The sequence below is a fragment of the Schistocerca serialis genome, chromosome 2 (genome assembly GCF_023864345.2).
Source record: "Schistocerca serialis cubense isolate TAMUIC-IGC-003099 chromosome 2, iqSchSeri2.2, whole genome shotgun sequence".
NCBI lineage: Eukaryota > Metazoa > Arthropoda > Insecta > Orthoptera > Acrididae > Schistocerca > Schistocerca serialis.
In genome coordinates this window covers 336,862,238-336,880,103 of record NC_064639.1, presented here as the reverse complement: position 1 = coordinate 336,880,103, position 17,866 = coordinate 336,862,238, and the positions used below count along the sequence as shown (strand labels likewise).

The 17,866-nt window shown below is 44.8% G+C and overlaps 1 protein-coding gene across 1 annotated transcript in view; it reads left to right on the top strand.

Moving 5' to 3' along the window:
* The window catches only part of LOC126455963 (translation initiation factor IF-2-like), a 182,649-nt gene that overhangs the window by 139,570 nt on the left and 25,213 nt on the right, over positions 1 to 17,866 (top strand). Inside the window, exons 2-3 of the mRNA XM_050091720.1 lie at positions 9,242 to 9,556; positions 9,645 to 9,881. Coding sequence (XP_049947677.1) covers positions 9,242 to 9,556; positions 9,645 to 9,881 — 552 coding nt within the window. The remainder of the gene's footprint in view (positions 1 to 9,241; positions 9,557 to 9,644; positions 9,882 to 17,866) is intronic.

Sequence of the window (17,866 nt, the reverse complement as noted above, 5' to 3'; positions counted from 1 at the left end):
TCTGGCAGACCTCTGCTGAGCAAGACGCTGGTTCTTATTTAAGTCTTATTTCCATCTTTTCATTTTGCTATAAAAAGTCATTCGGACTCACAGTGACTGAATTCAGCTGTTCAGATGTTCAGTGAACCACTGCAGTCACTGCCTTTGTAGAGTTTAAACTCGGAATTTCCTCGCCGTAATCGCGGTGTATATAGTAGGCTATTATGATAAGTGTATACAAATGTTCTTGATCAGAAAACAGACCAAAGTCATGGCTTTGATTTCAAGTAGCAACTGGTACTACCAAACGTTCTGTGTCAGCATACAATACTAAAGGGAGCTGCAGTTTGTTGCTGAACATAGTGATTTTATAAACCCATTTTTGCCATTAATCATGAAATCGTTGACTGACTTAAACTGTGCGTAGTCATCTAAATGTGCATCTGGCCTTTCTTTGGCATAAAAATGGCACAAGCAACGCTCTAATATTACAACACACTTAAGAGGAGGAGAAATGCTACTACGTGCTAGCATAGAAAGGTTTTTTTAAGCAGTGGATGTAGTACGTGCCTGTATCACCAACCTACACCGTTAATAATTTTACATGATTCTCGCGACAGTGGTTTGTGATATGTAACGACATAACTTGAAATTTTTTCTCATCTCTCTTGTCACCTGTTACCATTCATGCACAATCCGAATATTGGACGCCGTTTAGAGAGAGGTTTTCATTCTGTTTCTCGAAAATTTGAACATGTTTCAGCTCCGCAGGGTATGTTGGATGGTTAAGTTTACTTTGTTTGCATACAGAATATCTGTAGATACACTGTGGAGCCTTATTTACAGGATACAGTCCAGCTAAAATTAACCACCACATGCATTGTCTTTTGACTGGACGTTATTGCTATATGTCTATCTGGCATCACCTTTGATAGCTTTATGAACACTCGTGCACTAAAATCTTGATTTTTATTACATTAACATGCAGTTGAACTATTTACTTGCCAACCAGAATCTGTCTCTTGAAAAGTATCAAGTTTCTGTAACAGTTTACCAATAACTTTAGTCGTCACTGATTTTGGATGGCATTAAAAACACAATCTTTGCATTGAGATACATTTGTTTTCCTTTGCGTGACTTCGGCAGGCGTCTACGAAATGTCTAGGAGCCTTAAACCCAACCCTATAAGGTATCACACCCGTAAATGCACACTCAACCACGGCTCACTGAAGAACATTGCTTATATCTAACTTAATGTGTTATGGTACCAGTTCGCCCGTTACTGTCAACTTGGTACTAATACAGTAATATACTAGATTAGTGGCCAATAACGGTGACAATGATGCCCACGAAGATCGCAGCCTACTGAGAGACTCCATCAGCCGTCTTCCGTGGCCTTCTTCAGTGAGATACTAGTTGTTGCAGTCCTTCAGCCACTGCCCAATTGGGTTACTACACGACAGCTGCTTCCTGATTCTCTGTTGCTCTGATCATGTAATAGTACCCACTGCAATCCTTTGACAACTGGCTGGTCGGATACTCGAAGTCACACGTTTGGAGATTCTGCAGTACTGAATGAAAAGTGTACCAGAGTGGTGAATTCAGGAAAGACGTCATAGCTGCATTCATAGACACGGAAAGCTCTGAATAAACTTGAAACAGTTGAAAGGAATGCAGCTGAGGAATTTGTTTATTAATGACCGAATAATACAATGTGAATAGCCTACATATGCAAAAACGTTTCTCACGTATATATAATGTCATCACGATCGGATGTATATGTCTGGGAGACGACGGTCACTTGTGTGTGTGTGTGTGTGTGTGTGTGTGTGTGTGTGTGTGTGTGTGTGTGTGTGTCTGTCTGTCTGTCTCTGTCGGAGTTACATTTTTTTGTGTGCTTGCACAGATGTTCTTCAAAGAAAACGTGTTGGCTTCCAATGACAGCCATGATGGCACATCAAAATCTTGCCCTAAGTGGATTTCCTGATTTAATAAACCACCTCACTGCCGACTCTGCTGAATAGTTCTGAATACTTTCGAGTATTTCCCACCGTTCCTTCTGAATCAGCAAGTAATGCGAGGAGGGGAAGAATCCGTCCAAGTGCATTTACTGAATTTCTTATCTCGTGTGAAGTACCAACTCGGCCAGTTCTAGAAGTAGAACAATTTTCAACAATACCGCCAGCTGTAATTTCATTACCGATTTATTGGCAACCGGTTTCTACGATACAATTGCGTCATCATCAGCCCTTCTAAATATATAGTGGCTGAATTTTTCCGAAAGACATCTGTCAGAAAGTCCCATGTGAAAACAAACGATATCCGTAACAGTTGTTGAGGTAAGCAACCAAATAACCACACACGGTGAAATCGCAAGCAGAAGTACTGACCATCGTTGACCACACAGCAGTATCTGGGGTAATAGTTTTCAGCTTTAAATTGACCATCATTACCCCATGTTCCATGTTCAATTTTCCTGTCTTAATTGGAGCTGTAAGTGTGTTCTGGTTGACATTTTATACACTGTTACATGAATTTTAGAAATTCAGTCTGTGTTCATTGGTGGGGGTTTCTGTATGTTCATGTTACAAATATTCTTGTTTATTGGGTTAGAGTCTGATTTATAATTTATGTGTATTATTTTGCCCTGCCTCGGAACATGGGGTTAAATGTAGTAGTTTTATTTGAGGAGCGCTGGTGTTGTTTCTTAAATTTTTTTGTTCATGTCTCATCGTACTCAGTTTTACTATAGTGTTCTATAATAGTGGCTCATTGCCTGCTCCGAGTTGATAACTAAATGTCCCTTCGTGTTAGAGTATTGTTATATAGCATCTGCTAATGGAAATGTTTTACTCTTTGTTTTAATTATTGCTGTGGTTATCCATCTATTTTGGAACATAGCCAGCAGGGTAGAGTGAAGCTTAAAAGTTTGCTAGCTTCAGTAAAACTATTCAGTTCTAATTACAAAATTTTACTGGTCATTTGCTTGCATTTGGTGCATCTTAATAGTTTGGTACCTTCAGAAAAACTGTCCGATTTCCAGTTCTAAAAGTACACTGTTCATTTCTTTTCTTTTATTGAAGTTTCTCAGACGAGCACTGACCTGTTAAAAACTGGCTCCAGAGGAAACAAATGAGGTCACAGGATATACGTGACATACTAATGTGCCGTCAGACTTTCCTAAATCATTAATAGACACGACTTGATGTCGTACCCAGTCGCTATATCTCTCTAAAACACTGCAAGATTGGTACCTCTCTCCAGGTCGCGGCATGCTTACCGACGATAGTCATCCAGGATAGTGCAGAATAGTGATTCATCGCTGAACACAGTGCGACGCCATCCCTCAGCAGCCCAAGCTGGTCTGTCATAGGACCACTCCAAAAACAGCTTTCGTTGTTGCGGTGTTAACTGCATCCTACGTTGTGACCGTACTCCCCTAGTCTGGCTGCTTCTGGTCTGCGACCAGTGGTGCAGGATGGCTCAGATTGTGGCAGGGAGTCCAACACTTGTTTCCGGATGGCAGAAGCAGACGTGAAGGGGGTACGACGAGCTGGGTCCACGATGCAACGACCCTCCTCTGTGGTAGTGCTCGACCGGAACCTTGACGAGTATGCCAGCCCTCTCATTCCCATGCAGTCCAACACTGGGCCACTGTCAGATCCGAATGCCACATAAGTCGGGATATTATACGATTCGACCAGCCGGCCCACAATGAGGTCCATTTCAAACCCTGTCAGGTGCTGATAACGCTGTCTCACACGAATATCTGACCTCTCCGCTTTTTGTGCTCCTCATATAGCCTACCAGGCCTGGTAATAACATTAAACACGAACACCACTACTGCACTATGGTGACCTTTATACCTGTCACCGACAACTGCACTTCTAGTCGCTACAGATGAGTGGTGTGTACGTTTACGACGCTATACTGACAACCGGCAATATCTTCCGGGGTTTCACGTTTTTACTAGGCACTGTACATCCGCGTATGGACCGAGGGATGTGCAGGCTGCGGTGGTGGGGGTAGCTTGCGCTGACGAGATGACTGATGGGAGTCAGTACGCCGGGAAAATCTACGAACACACACTTAATTTTAATGCTCATACTTGCTTTATAATTTGAGAGTTTGGAAATGTAGGAACTCTAAATCTGCCTGTTAGCCTACATACGTTTTAACGCCCCTCCACGTCATTGCGTTCTGAAAGAAATCATTTCTCGTTCCACGATCGTCGTAACTTTTTTCAGAACATGTCTTAGTCTAATGACAACGCAGTTCTTAGTGGCGACGTTCCTCACAGCGTCAGATTTGTATAAAATGTCAAGCTGTCGACCGACTACTTCCACCATCGTCAGGAGTTATCTGCAGAGCGTGTGGCGCTATATTTACTTGGATGATTCATGTCACGAAGAAGGCACAAAGTCACGGAACTTCCTTGCACTACCAGAGACAATAACGACGTCTGTGGAGGGAGAACATTGATAGTGACGTTGATTTCGTCAGTTGGTAGATGGTAGACGAGTCAGGTTATTTCTGTGTGGCCTTTCAGCATCAAGCGCCCATTTCGGTGCAACACTAAGGATATAATCGCTGTTCCGGTTAAAGTTGTTGTTATGCATATTCGGGTCTCAATGGCTTCTTTTTGACAGAATCACAGTAGATGAAACCATGGGATACTACACGGTCTAGTCACAATAATGTCATCACCGTATACGTTCGACGTCAACGCGCAATAACCACTCACTACCGACAGGTGGCTGCGCTAGTGGTAGAGGGGATATAAAGCATGTCGGGGGGACTCAGAAAACAGCGTAGTCTTCGTCGTACTGTTGAAACGAAGCAATTTATCTGACATCCAAAAGGGCATGATCATTGCCTTTTAGGCCAAGGGTAGAAGAAATTCCGAAACGCTTAAGTTTGTAAACTGTTCGTGTGCCACCGTAATAAAGTATGCCGTGCATGACAAAATTGTGATATTAAAAATCGTCTCAGAGGCAATAGGTGGCAGGGGTGAAGGGCGGCTGCGGGGATGTGAACTGGTGACTAGACGTGCAGCTGTTGAGCAACTGACCATCTAGAAGAAACAAGGGGCTACCAACAGTGTCTCCTCAAAGGCATGTCAGCGAATGTTGCTGTAGGTTCAGATGGCTCTAAGCACTGAGGAACTTAACGTGTGAGGTCATCAGTCCTCTAGACCTAGAACTACTTAAACCTAACCAACGTAAGGACATCACACACATCCATGCCCGAGGCAGGATTCGAACCTGCTACCGTCGTAGCAGCGCGGTTCCGGAATGAAGCGCCTAAAACCGCTCGGTCACAGCGGCCGGCTCTGCAGTAGGCACCAGGCTGATGCAACCATGCTTTTCATCATGATGAAGGCTGCAATTTGCCCTGGACGTCCATGGAGTGGCGACAGGTGGCCTTTCCAGATGAATCGAGTTTTAAGCTCCATTGCAAATATGACTGTTGGTGTGTATGGCGTGAAATATCTTGCAGCAATCGTCGGTGGGGTCCAGGCCGAAGGTGAGAGTATAATGGTTTGGAGAATGTTTTCGTGGCAGTTCCTGGGTGATGTCATTCTGGAAGGCGCAGTGGAGCAAAACAAGCATGCCTCTATCCTTTGGGACCAAGTTAATCCTCACATACACGATGGCATCTACCAGCTGCACATTGCAACGTGTCACACAGGTCGCAGTGTACGTGTGTAGTTCGAAGAGCACCAGGATGAATTTATAGTACTGTCCTGGACACCAACTTCCCAGGATTTAAACCATCTCCCTCAGGCTTTTCCCCTCATGTATCCTCAGTCGAGAAATCTAGCCCAGACGGCCGCGGCACTGGAGTTGATACAGCTCTACATCCATGTAGCTACCTCACAGACTCTCTTCCTGCACGTCTCGCAGCTGTCCTCCCAGCAATAGATGGCTATTTGGGCTTCTGACGGGTGGCCACATTAATGTGACTAGATAGTCAACAATGCCTATTCATGAGGTTGTGAACAAAGAACCTGTTGAGTTCTCAGTGTATAGAAACAACTGTGTTGGGCAGCGGCTATACCATCAGCGCCGCATGGAAATAAGAGCTTGGTGATCAAACTGCGGCAGAGAAGTGATCATCGATATCACATCACTACCAATCTTCCTCCATCACAGACACCAACATGGTCTCTGGTAGCATACGGAAGTTCCGTGACTTCGCCTCGCTTCCATGACGTAAGTCGACCAAGTAAAGAAAAGGACCTCACGACACACAGGGAACTCCTTACGATAACAACGATAGAAGGCAACGAACGCTTGAGATCGCAGAAAGCTGTCACGTAACAAGAGCACCATGAAGCATCTGTCCATGCTTTAACATCTACACCAACACACTCATTCCGCAAGTCACAGTACTGTGCGTGGCGGAGGATACCCTGTGCCACTTATAGTCAGGTCCTTTCCTGTTCCACAGGTAAACAGAGCGAGAGAAAAGCGATCGTCTATATGCCTCCATATGAGCCCTAACTTCTCGTAACTTTTCATAATCCTTATTCGAAATGTATTTTGGTGGCAGTAGAATCATTCTGCAGTCACCTTCAAATGCTGATACTCTAAATACCAAAAATGGTGCAAATGGCTCTGAGCACTATGGGACGTAACTGCAGTGGTCATCAGTCCCCTAGAACTTAAAACTACTTAAACCTAACTAACCTAAGGACATCACACACATCCATGCCCGAGGCAGGATTCGAACCTGCGAATGTAGCGCTTGCTCGGTTCCAGACTGTAGCGTCTAGAACCTCTCAGCCACCCCGGCCGGTCTCTAAATATCCTCAGCAGTGTTCCTAGAAAACAACGTCACTCTCTCTGCAGGGATTACCATTTGAGCTCCAGAAGCATCTCAGTAACACTTTCGTGTTGTTCCAACCTACCGGTAACAGAACAACCAGCCATTGAATTACTTAGATGTCTCACTTCATTCCGACCTGGTACGAATCCTAAAAACTCGAGCAGTACACAAGAATAGGTCGCGCTATGTATGCAGTCTCCTTTACAGGTGAACCACACTATCCCAGAAAATTTTTCCAATAAACCGAAGTCGACCATTCGCCTTCCCTACCACAATACTCATGCGCTCGTTCCATTTCACATCGCTTCCCAACGTTACGCCCAGATAAGTAAACGACTTGCCTGTGACAAGCAGAACACTACTAATGTTCTATCCGAACATTAGGGGTTTGTTTTCCCAACTCATCCGCATTAACTTACATTTTTCTACATTTAGAGCCAGATTTTTCTAAGCCATCTTAAATCTTCGTGCAGTCACTCAACTTCTACAAATTCTCGTACCACGACAGTATCGTTAGCGAACAACCGTTGATTGCTCCCCACCTTGTCCGCCAGACCATTTATGTACATAGAATATAATATTGGTCCTATCGCTCTTCCCTGGGACACTCTTGACGACTCCTTTGTCTCTGATAAACACTCGCCGTCGAAAACAACATACTGAGTTCTATTACTTAAGAAGTCCTCGAACCACCCACGTGTCTCGAAACATACAGGATGTTCGGAAACACCCTTTACAAAATTCTAGAACTTGCAGAGGGGAGTGAGTGTATAATATTTGCAATAGGAACCCATGTCCAGAAACTTGCCGTTTCCGTTCCACGACAGTTTCAATTCAGATGTGTAACGCGTCCAGTCTGCTGAGGGAAAGAGAAAAGTCTCAGAACTACTTCTTATGGTATGTGGTAGGCAATAGGGTAGACAGGATGACATATACTACGTCGGGTGGTCACCTGACGTCACTTAACATCTGCCTTGTTGGGAATTTATGAGAATCCTCTACAGACAGAGGAACATATGCTGGCACGATTTTTGGCCGCTGCATTAGAAACTGACACCGGGTGGAAAGCACAGTGTTTACCATAACATGCTTCCTAGGTACAACGTCTGTAACAACGCTGGTCGCCACATCGATCCAATGTTGACATGTATAAGTACTGACCTCCCTGTATGTAAAGTATGTAGGGTTCTGTTTCTTTTTAAATAATATAAACACGTGATGTTTTGATTTTAACACAAAAAACGTGCGTAAGTCATAAATGGATATCTCGTTATGTTTCCTTTCGCAGTGCTACCTAGTAATTGTACTGTATGATGCCTAATTCACTGCCTCAAGGAGAAGTGGATGAGTTAAACATTTGAATTGAACAGACGCAGCGAGGAAAAAGTATGTTTGACGATATGGATTCCTATTCAGAAAATTAGTATTCACTCCGCTCTACAAGTCCTACAACTTTGTAACAGGAATTTCCGAACACCTTGTATCCCATATGCTCGTACCTCCATTAACAGACTACAGTGGACCACCGTCTCAAAAGTTTTCCGGAAATGTAGAAACATGGAATCTACATCTACATTTATACTCCGCAAGCCACCCAACGGTGTGTGGCGGAGGGCACTTTACGTGCCACTGTCTTTACCTCCCTTTCCTGTTCCAGAAGCGTATGGTTCGCGGGAAGAAGGACTGCCGAAAAGCCTCCGTGAACGCTCGAATCTCTCTAATTTTACATTCGTGATATCCTCAGGAGGCATAAGTAGGGCGAAGCAATATATTCGATACCTCATCCAGAAACGCACCCTCTCGAAACCTGGACAGCAAGCTACACCGCGATGCAGTGCGCCTCTCTTACAAAGTGTGCCACTTGAGTTTGCTAAACATCTCCGTAACGCTATCACGCTTACCAAATAACGCTCTTCTTTGGATCTTCTCTATCTCCTCTGTCAACCCGACCTGGTACGGATCCCACACTGATGATCAATACTCAAGTACAGGTCGAACGAGTGTTTTGTAAGCCACCTCCTTTGTTGATGGACTACATTTTCTAAGGACTCTCCCAATGAATCTCAACCTGGCACCCGCGTTACCAACAATTAATTTTATACGATCACTCCACTTCAAATCGTTCCGTACGCATACTCCCAGATATTTTACAGAAGTAACTGCTACCAGTGTTTGTACTGTTATCATATAATCACACAATAAAAGATCCTTCTTTCTATGTATTCGCAATACATTACATTTACCTATGTTAAGAGTCAGTTGCCACTACCTGCACCAAGTGCCTATCCACTGCAGTCATTATATGACAATTTTAACACGTAAGAACCAAAGTACTGATGGCACTAGTGTGGCGGGCACGTAACGGGCTGCTAATTAATAACGAGGCACTCGGAGACGCGGACGGGCAGCATTGTGCCTTACGCGCCTGCAGCACAAACACAGCCCGCGTCCTCGGCGGCGCAGCGGCGCGCCATTGTCTGCGATTCCGCCCCCACGTGCAGGACTGGCCCGTGCGGACGTCCGGGAGAATGTGGCGGGCGCAGAGTGCACACGCCGGAACAACGGCGCCCAGCGACACCGCACCGGCGAGTTATACGGCGGTCCGCTGCCGCCCCACCCCCACCCCCTCCCCCATATCCCTCCCCATCCCACATCCGCGGCCACCTTACCCGCACGGGCAGCAGTAATTACACAAAACGCACTCCCGACCGGCAGAAAACGCCGCCGCGCCGCCCACGCCGCGCCGGTTCGTGCGTCCCCGGCCCGGCCCGGCCCTTTCTGTTGTATATACATTAAGTTAGATGTGTTTCGAGGGCTGCGTTATTGATTATTAGGCCCGCCACCCGTCCGCCCTGCAAGACAAGGACTCGGTGGCGGCGGCGGCGGCGGCAGCGAGGGGGAAAATCAGAATGCTGGGGTTGAAAACTTTGAAATGAGTGGGAAACGGAGGGCGGCGGCATCAGCGTCGGAGGGTTGCGGAGGGCCGGGGAAGCAAAGGAAGGGCTGCAGGGGGGGAAGGAGGGCGTTCGGCAGCTTACGTGCCGCACTAATACACGCGGGCACGCACATGCGTGAGGGCCGGCGTTTAGCTTTCATTACTGTTTGTTAATGCGTGGCGCGCTCGCCAGCACTGCACAGTTCCTGGAGGAGCGTGCACGGGGCGATCGGCCTCGCCGCTCTGCGCCAGATGTGGCCAGTCTCCCCTTCTCCAGATGATCGCACTGACCAAGGGGGTGGCATCCTGAGCCACACAGCCGTAGCGCCCAAGACTCCGCCGCATGCGGAGTTTCCTCTGGTGTTGACACATTATGTGGACCCTTCGTACATTCATCTTCCGATAGATCGTCAGACGACAACTGTTAAATACGCTACTGGCCATTAAAATTGCTACACCACGAAGATGGCGTGCTACAGACGCGAAATTTAACCGACAAGAAGAAGATGCTGTGATATGCAAATGATTAGCTTTTCAGAACATTCACGCAAGGTTGGCGCCGGTGGCGACACCTACAACGTGCTGACGTGAGGAAAGTTTCCAACCGATTTCTCGTACACAAACAGCAGCGTTGCCTGGTGAAACGTTGTTGTGATGCCGTGTGTAAGGAGGAGAAATGCGTCCCATCACGTTTCCGAGTTTGATAAAGGTCGGATTGTAGCCTATCGCGACTGTGGATTATCGTATCGCGACATTGCTGCTCGCTTTGGTCGAGGTCCAATGACTGTTAGCAGAATATGCAATCGGTGGGTTCAGGAGGGTAATTCGGAACGCCGCGCTGGATCCCAACGGCCTCGCATCACTACCAGTCCAGATGACAGGCGTCTTATCCGCATGGCTGTAACGGATCGTGCAGCCACGTCTCGATCCCTGAGTTAACAGATGGGGACGTTTGCAAGACAACAACCGTCTGCACGAACAGTTCGACGACGTTTGCAGCAGCATGGACTATCAGCTCGGAGACCATGGCTGCGGTTACCCTTGACGCTGCATCACTGACAGGAGCGCCTGCAACGGTGTACTCAACGACGAACCCTGGTGCACGAATGGCAAAACGTCATTTTTTCAGATGAATCGAGGTTCTGTTTACAGCATCATGAGGGTCGCATCCGTGTTTGGCGACATCGCGGTGAACGCACATTGGAAGCGTGTATTCGTCATCGCCATATTGGCGTATCACCCGGCGTGATGGTATGGGGTGCCATTGGTTACATGTCTCGGTCACCTCTTGTTCGCATTGATGACACTTTGAACAGTGGACGTTACATTTCAGATGTGTTACGACCCGTGGTTCTACCCTTCATTCGATCCCTGCGAAACCCTACATTTCAGCAGGATAATGCACGACCGCATGTTGCAGGTCCTGTACGGGCCTTTTCTGGATACAGAAAATGTTTGACTGCTGCCCTGGACAGCACGTTCTTCAGATCTCTCACCAATTGAAAACGTCTGTCTCGTCACAATACGCAAGTCACTACTCTTGATGAACTGTGGTATGGTGTTGAAGCTGCATGGACAGCTGTACCCGTACACGCCATCCAAGCTCTGTTTGACTCAATGTCTAAGCGTATCAATGCCATTACTACGGCCAGAGGTAGTTGTTCTGGGTACTGATTTCTCAGGATCTGTGCACCCAAATTGCGTGAAAATGTAATGACAAGTCAGTTCTAGTATAATATATTTGTCCAATGAATACCCATTTATCATCTGCAGGTCTTCTCGGTGTAGCAATTTTAATGGCCAGTAGTGTAGAATCATCATACTGTAGGGCTGCCGCATTCAGCTGCATTTATGTTTCAATTACAGTTGAGTTCGGTGTTCTGGTTCTAACCACCCAAGATTCCCCTGCATGTGGATTTTTTCTGGCGTTGACACTTTACATATACTCAACGTACACCCATCTTCCGATAGATTGCGGCATCATATCTTTTCTATATCATCACGTCGTATGGATGACACCTTCAGCTTATTTAAAGATCTTGTTTTATTTACAAACGATTTCGGTGTTCACTACACTTCTGATCACCTGGTACCGTAGAGGGTGCAGAAGATGGTGTAAATTAGTATCGAAATCGATTGCAAATAAAATACACTGAGGTGACAAAACTCATGTGATAACGATATAGATATGTACGGAATCCTGTAGTCTCCCGTACACAAGGCATAAAAGGGCAGTATATTGGAAGAGCTGTCATTTGCATGCATGTTGAAAGGTGTCCCACGAGAATTAAAAGACTCTGAACGCGGAATAGTAGCCGGAGCTACACTCGCGGCTCATCCCATTTCGTATATCGTTTAGGGAATAACGTTCACAATGTCAAGAGATTGCCGAGAATACTAAACTTCAGGCATTACTTCTCACAATGGGCAACGCAGTGACCAGAGCAGCAGCGTTTGCGTAGAGTTGTAAGAGCTAACAGACAAGCAACACTGAATGAAATAACCGCAGAAATCAATGTGGAACGTACGACGAAAGAACCTGTAAGGGCAGTGCGGCGAAATTTAGTGTTAATGCGATATGGCAGCAGACGACCGACGCGAATGCCTTTTCTAACAGCACAACATCGTCTGCGGGGCCTCTACTGGGTTCGTGACCATATCGGCTGGACCCTAGACGACTGTAAAACCATAGCCTGATCAGATGAGTCCCAATTTCAGTGTGTAAGCTCTGATGGTAGCGTTCGAGTGTGGTGTAGACCTCGCAAAGCAACGGAAACAAATTGTAAACAAGGTATTGTCCTACCTGGTTATGGCTTTTAATATTATGGGCTATTTTTACGTGGTATGGACTGGGTGCTCTGGTCAGACTGAGCCGACCATTGTCTGGAAATTGTTACCTTCGGACATTCAGACTCCATTTTCAGCCATTCATGGGCTTCTTGTTTCCTAACAAAGATGGAATTGTTATGGATGAGAATGGGCCATGTCAACAGGCCACAGTTGATGGTGATTGGTTTGAATAACATTCTGGACGATTCGAGCGAATGATTTGGCCACCCAGACCACCCGACACAAATCCAATCGAACATTTATAGGATGTAAATGTTCGCGCACAATATCCAGCACCGGCAAATCTTTCGTGTTATGAACGGCTATAGATGCTGCACGACTTAGTATTTCTGCTGGGAGTTCTAACGATTTTCTGAGTCCGTGCCACGTCGTGTTCCTGCCGTACGTCGGGCGGAAGGGTGTCCAACATGATAGTAGGGCGTATGCCATGACTTAGTCACCTTAGTATAAGATCTGCATATACAACTTAGGGTTTCTCAGTCATTAGAGTTAGGACTAGATCGAAGTGGCCTCCAGGAATTTCTTTCTTGTGCCAGCCTATTCATCTCTGAGTACCTCTTGCACGCTACGTCCTCAATTATTTATTGGATGTATTCCAGTCTCTCCCTTCCACTATAGTTTATACCCTCTACAGCTCCCTCTAACACCGTAGAAGCATTCCCCGGTGTCTTACCACGAGTCCTATCACTCCGTCCCTTCTTCTTGTCTATTTTTACCACAGTTTCTTTCTCCGACAATATTGAGGGGTGGATCCACATAATTTTCAGTTCAAAATGTTCAAATCTGTTTGAAATCCTATGGCAATTTACTGCTAAGGTCATCAGTCCCTAAGCTTACACACTACTTAACCTAAATTATCCTAAGGGCAAACACACACATCCATGCCCGAGGGAGGACTCGAACCTCCACCGGGACCAGCCTCACAGTCCATGACTGCAGCGCCTGAGACCGCTCGGCTAATCCCGCGCGGCTAATTTTCAGTAATTTTCTGTAGCACCACATCTCAAATGCTTCAATTTTCTTCAGTTCCGGTTTCCCCACTGTCCATGATTCACTACCATACAACGTTATGCTCCAAAAGTACATTCTCAGACATTTCTTCCTCTTATTAGAGCCGACGTTTAATACAAGCGGACTGCCCTTGGTCACAAATTCTCTCTTTGCCTGTGCTAATTTCTTTCTTATCTCCTTGCTTCGTCTGTCGTGCGTTGGTTTGCTTCCAAGGGTGGGAGAATTCCGTAACTTCGTCTGCGTCTTAGTCCCCAGTTTTGAGAAGTTTGTCGCGAATATCATTTCTGTTGCTCCTCATTACTTTCATCTGTCTTCGCTCTACTCTCAAAACTCATTCTCTACCCATTAGGCCGTTCATTCGATTCAACACGTCCCGTAATTCTTCTTCATTTTTTCTGAGGACAGTAGTGTCTTCAGGGAATTTGACCATTCTTCCACCCTGAGTTTTACATCTACCCTTGAACATTTCGTTTATTTCTGTCGTTATATCTTTGTCATAAGCGTCATAACTATCACTCAATGGATTTATGTCGACTGCTAAAAAAGGTTGGGAAACTTTTGAGGTACCCAGCCAGAGTCCAGTAGATTAACGTTTGCAGCACACACCAGTTTCTCGGTTTCTCATAGTTCACATCTACACCCATACTCTGCAGACTTGAATGAAGCGCATAGCCGATGATATTTCACACTATATTATCTATTAGGAATTGTAGCCTCTTCCATTCGAGTATGGAGTGTGGGAAGAAAGACGGTTTAAACACCGCTGAGGCGTGCAGTTGTTACTCAGCTCTTGTATTCGCTACATCTAAGGGAGCGATACATATGAGGCAGTGCTATATTTCTCGATTCATCCTTTAACACATTTAAAGTATGCTTTGAAGCGATCAATCGTCAAGCGCCCACCGCTACAGGCTTTACAAATTTCGTCTTACACTCTCCGGAAGGTCACACAAACCTGTCAGCATTCGTATTTCCTTCTTTGGTACACAAACCGCTGTTAGGTCTACCTGCTATCAGTCTCACACACTTCAACAGTGTTTTTGATGGGTATTTTCTAAGCAATACTAATTAATAAGTGAGAGAGTTTTTCTAGTGTCCACCTTGTGAATGCTAATCCTCAAACCCGCTTCACCTACGGTTGAGCCTACCTGGTATGTTGTCATTACACTTAATATCCCTGTAATATGTCACACTCAGGTATTTCTATGAGGCCTGATTCCAATTCTGACACCTAAACTTTAGTCTAGGAGGCGAAACTACTTTTCTGGATGTTGTGAAGCTCGCAATTTGACATTTATGAACATTCAAGACAAATTTCCAGTCACTGCTCCGCTTTTTAATCTTATCAAGATCTACCTGAATATTTATGTAACTGCAACGGCGCGTACCGATTCCGTCCAACACCTTGTCGCTTACAAGTGGTCTAACCATGCTTCAACTACTTCCCATAGATGCCCACTGCAGTAGCACACAACAGCCGACTAGTCTCGCTCTTTCAGAAATGCTAGTTCCCACGGACCGCGCCATAACTATCTGCACATTGTCAGAGTTCCTTATGTGAGAGTCTTTCTCTATTAGTGACCCGTACCATCAGTAGAATGATTACTCAATTGCCTCTGCTCCACTCATATACTTTCGTAATCTACATCTTCATCTACATGAATACACTACAAATCACACTTAAGTGCCTGGTATAGGATTCATCGAATCACCTTTGTAATATTTCTCTGTTATTCCTCTCTCGAATTGCGCGTGAGAGAAACGAACATCTGTATCTTTCCGTGGGAGTTCTGATCTCTCTTATTTTCTTATAATGATTGTTTCCTCCTTTGTAGTCACCGTCAATAGAATATTGTCGCAATCGGACGAGAAAGTTGGTGATTGAAATTTCGTGAGAAGATCCCGCAGCAACGAGAAACGCCTCTGTTTTAATGATGCCTACCCCAAATCCTATATCCTGTCCGTGACATTCTCTACCCTATTTCTCTGTAATACAAAACGTAATCCCCTTCTTTTAACTGTTTCTATGTACTTCGTTAATCCTCTCTCGTAAGGATCCCAGACCGCGCAGCAGTACTCCAAAAGAGGACAGACAAGCGTAGTGAAGGCAGTCTCTTAAATAGATCTGCTGCATTTTCTAAGTGTTCCACCAATAAAACGCAGTCTCTGGTTCGCCTTCCCCACAACATGTTCTATGTGTTCTTTCCAAGTTAAGTTGTTCGTAATAGTAATTCCTAGGTACTTAGTTGAATTTACGGTTTTTAGATATGATTGATTTATCCTGTAACTGAAGTTTAACGGATTTCTTTTAGCATTCATGTGGATGAGCTCACACTTTTCATTATTTAGGGTCAATTTCCAATTTTCGCACTACATATATATCTTTTCTAAATGGTTTTGCGATTGTTTCGATCTTCTGATGACTTAACTAGGCGGTAAACAACAGCGTCATCTACAAACATCCTAGGTCTGCAATTAAGATTGTTTCCTTAATCCTTTATGCATATAAGGAACTGCAGAGGGCCTGTAACACTATCTTAGGGAACGCCAGAAATCACTTCTCTTTTACTCGTTGACTTTCCGTAAATTATCGCGAATTGTCACCTGTCTGACAGGAAATCACGAATCCAATCACATAACTCAGACGATATTCCACTCGCACGCAATTTCACTACAACAGCTTGTGTGGTACAGTCTCGGAAGCCTTCTTAAAATCTAGAGGTACAGAGTCAATCTGAAATCCCTTGTCGATAGCACTCAGCACTTCGTGTGTGTAAAGATCTAGTTGTGTTTCACAAGAACGATGTTTTCTAAATCTGTGTTAGGTGAGCCAACTGAACGTTCTCTTAGAGGTATTTCATAACGATCGAACACAATACACGTCCCAGAATGCTGCTGCATGTCGACGTTAATGATATGGGCTTGTCATTTAGTTGATTACTACTATTGCTTTCATGAAAACTGACGTCACCTGTGCTACTTTCCAATCTTTGGGTACGGATCTTCCGTCGTGCGATCGGTTATATATGAATGTTAAGCATGGATCTATTGCGTCAGCATACTCTGAGAGGAGCCTAAACGGTATACAGTCTGGACCGGAAGATTTGCTTTCATTAAGTGATTTGAGTTGCTTCACTATCCCGAGGACATCTGCTTCTAATTTGTGTTGACAGCTATTCTTGATTCGAATTCTGAAATATTTACTTCATCTTCGTTGGTGAAGGAATTTCGGAAGGCTGTTTTTAGTAACTCTGCTTTAGTAGCAATGTCATCGATAGTATTTCCATTGGCATCGCGCAGAGAAGACATTGATTGTGTCTTGCCGCTAGTATACTTTATGTACGATCAGAATCTCTTCGGATATTCTGCCAGGTTTCGAGGCAATGTTTGTTGAAGAAACTATTATAATCATCTCGCATTGAAGTCCGCGCTAAATTACGAGCTTCTATAAAATATCATCTGTCTTGGAGATTTTCTGTTCGTTTAAATTTGGCATGCTTTTCTCGTTCCTTCTGCAATTGTGTCTGATCTGTTTTGTGTACCAAGGGGGATCAGCTCCGTCGTTTGTTACTTTATCTCGTATAAATCATTCAATTGCTGTCGATACTATTTCTTTGAATTTAACCCACATGTGGTCTACACTTGCACTGTAAATTTAGGAGTGAATATTGCCTCTCAGGAAGGCGTCACGCGAATTTTTATCTGCATTTTTGAATAGATATACTTTTCACTTATTTTGGAGTATTTGGGAGTTCCGGTATTCAGTCTCGCTACGACACTCCTGTGTCCTGTGTTCACTAGTTCTTGCGTCCGTTTTGAGGCTCGATGTTAGTTCAGGTTTATTTGTTGATAACAGGTCAAGTGCATTTTCAAAATCGTTTACTATTTGAGTAGACTCATGAACTAAGTGCTCGAAATTTTCAAAGAATGCATTTAGCACACTTTAGGACGACGCTTTTCGCTTACCTCCAGATTAAACATGTGTATGCGCCAACATATCGAGGGTAAATTGAAGTTACCGCCAATTATAATTGTATGAGTCGTGTACGTGTTTGAAATTAGACTCAAGTTTTCTTTGGATTGGAACGTGAACTACAGACAACGGACTGCTGAGCCTTTGCTGATTGGCAACGAGCCGTTTTGTCGGATGGGTCCAGTTCTTTGCTTCTAAGAATGGACGGACCTCGGTGTGCCCGACAAAAAACTGTAGTCAAAGAACTCTCGACAATGATTACTGAAAAGGACTCAAGAATAAAGCAA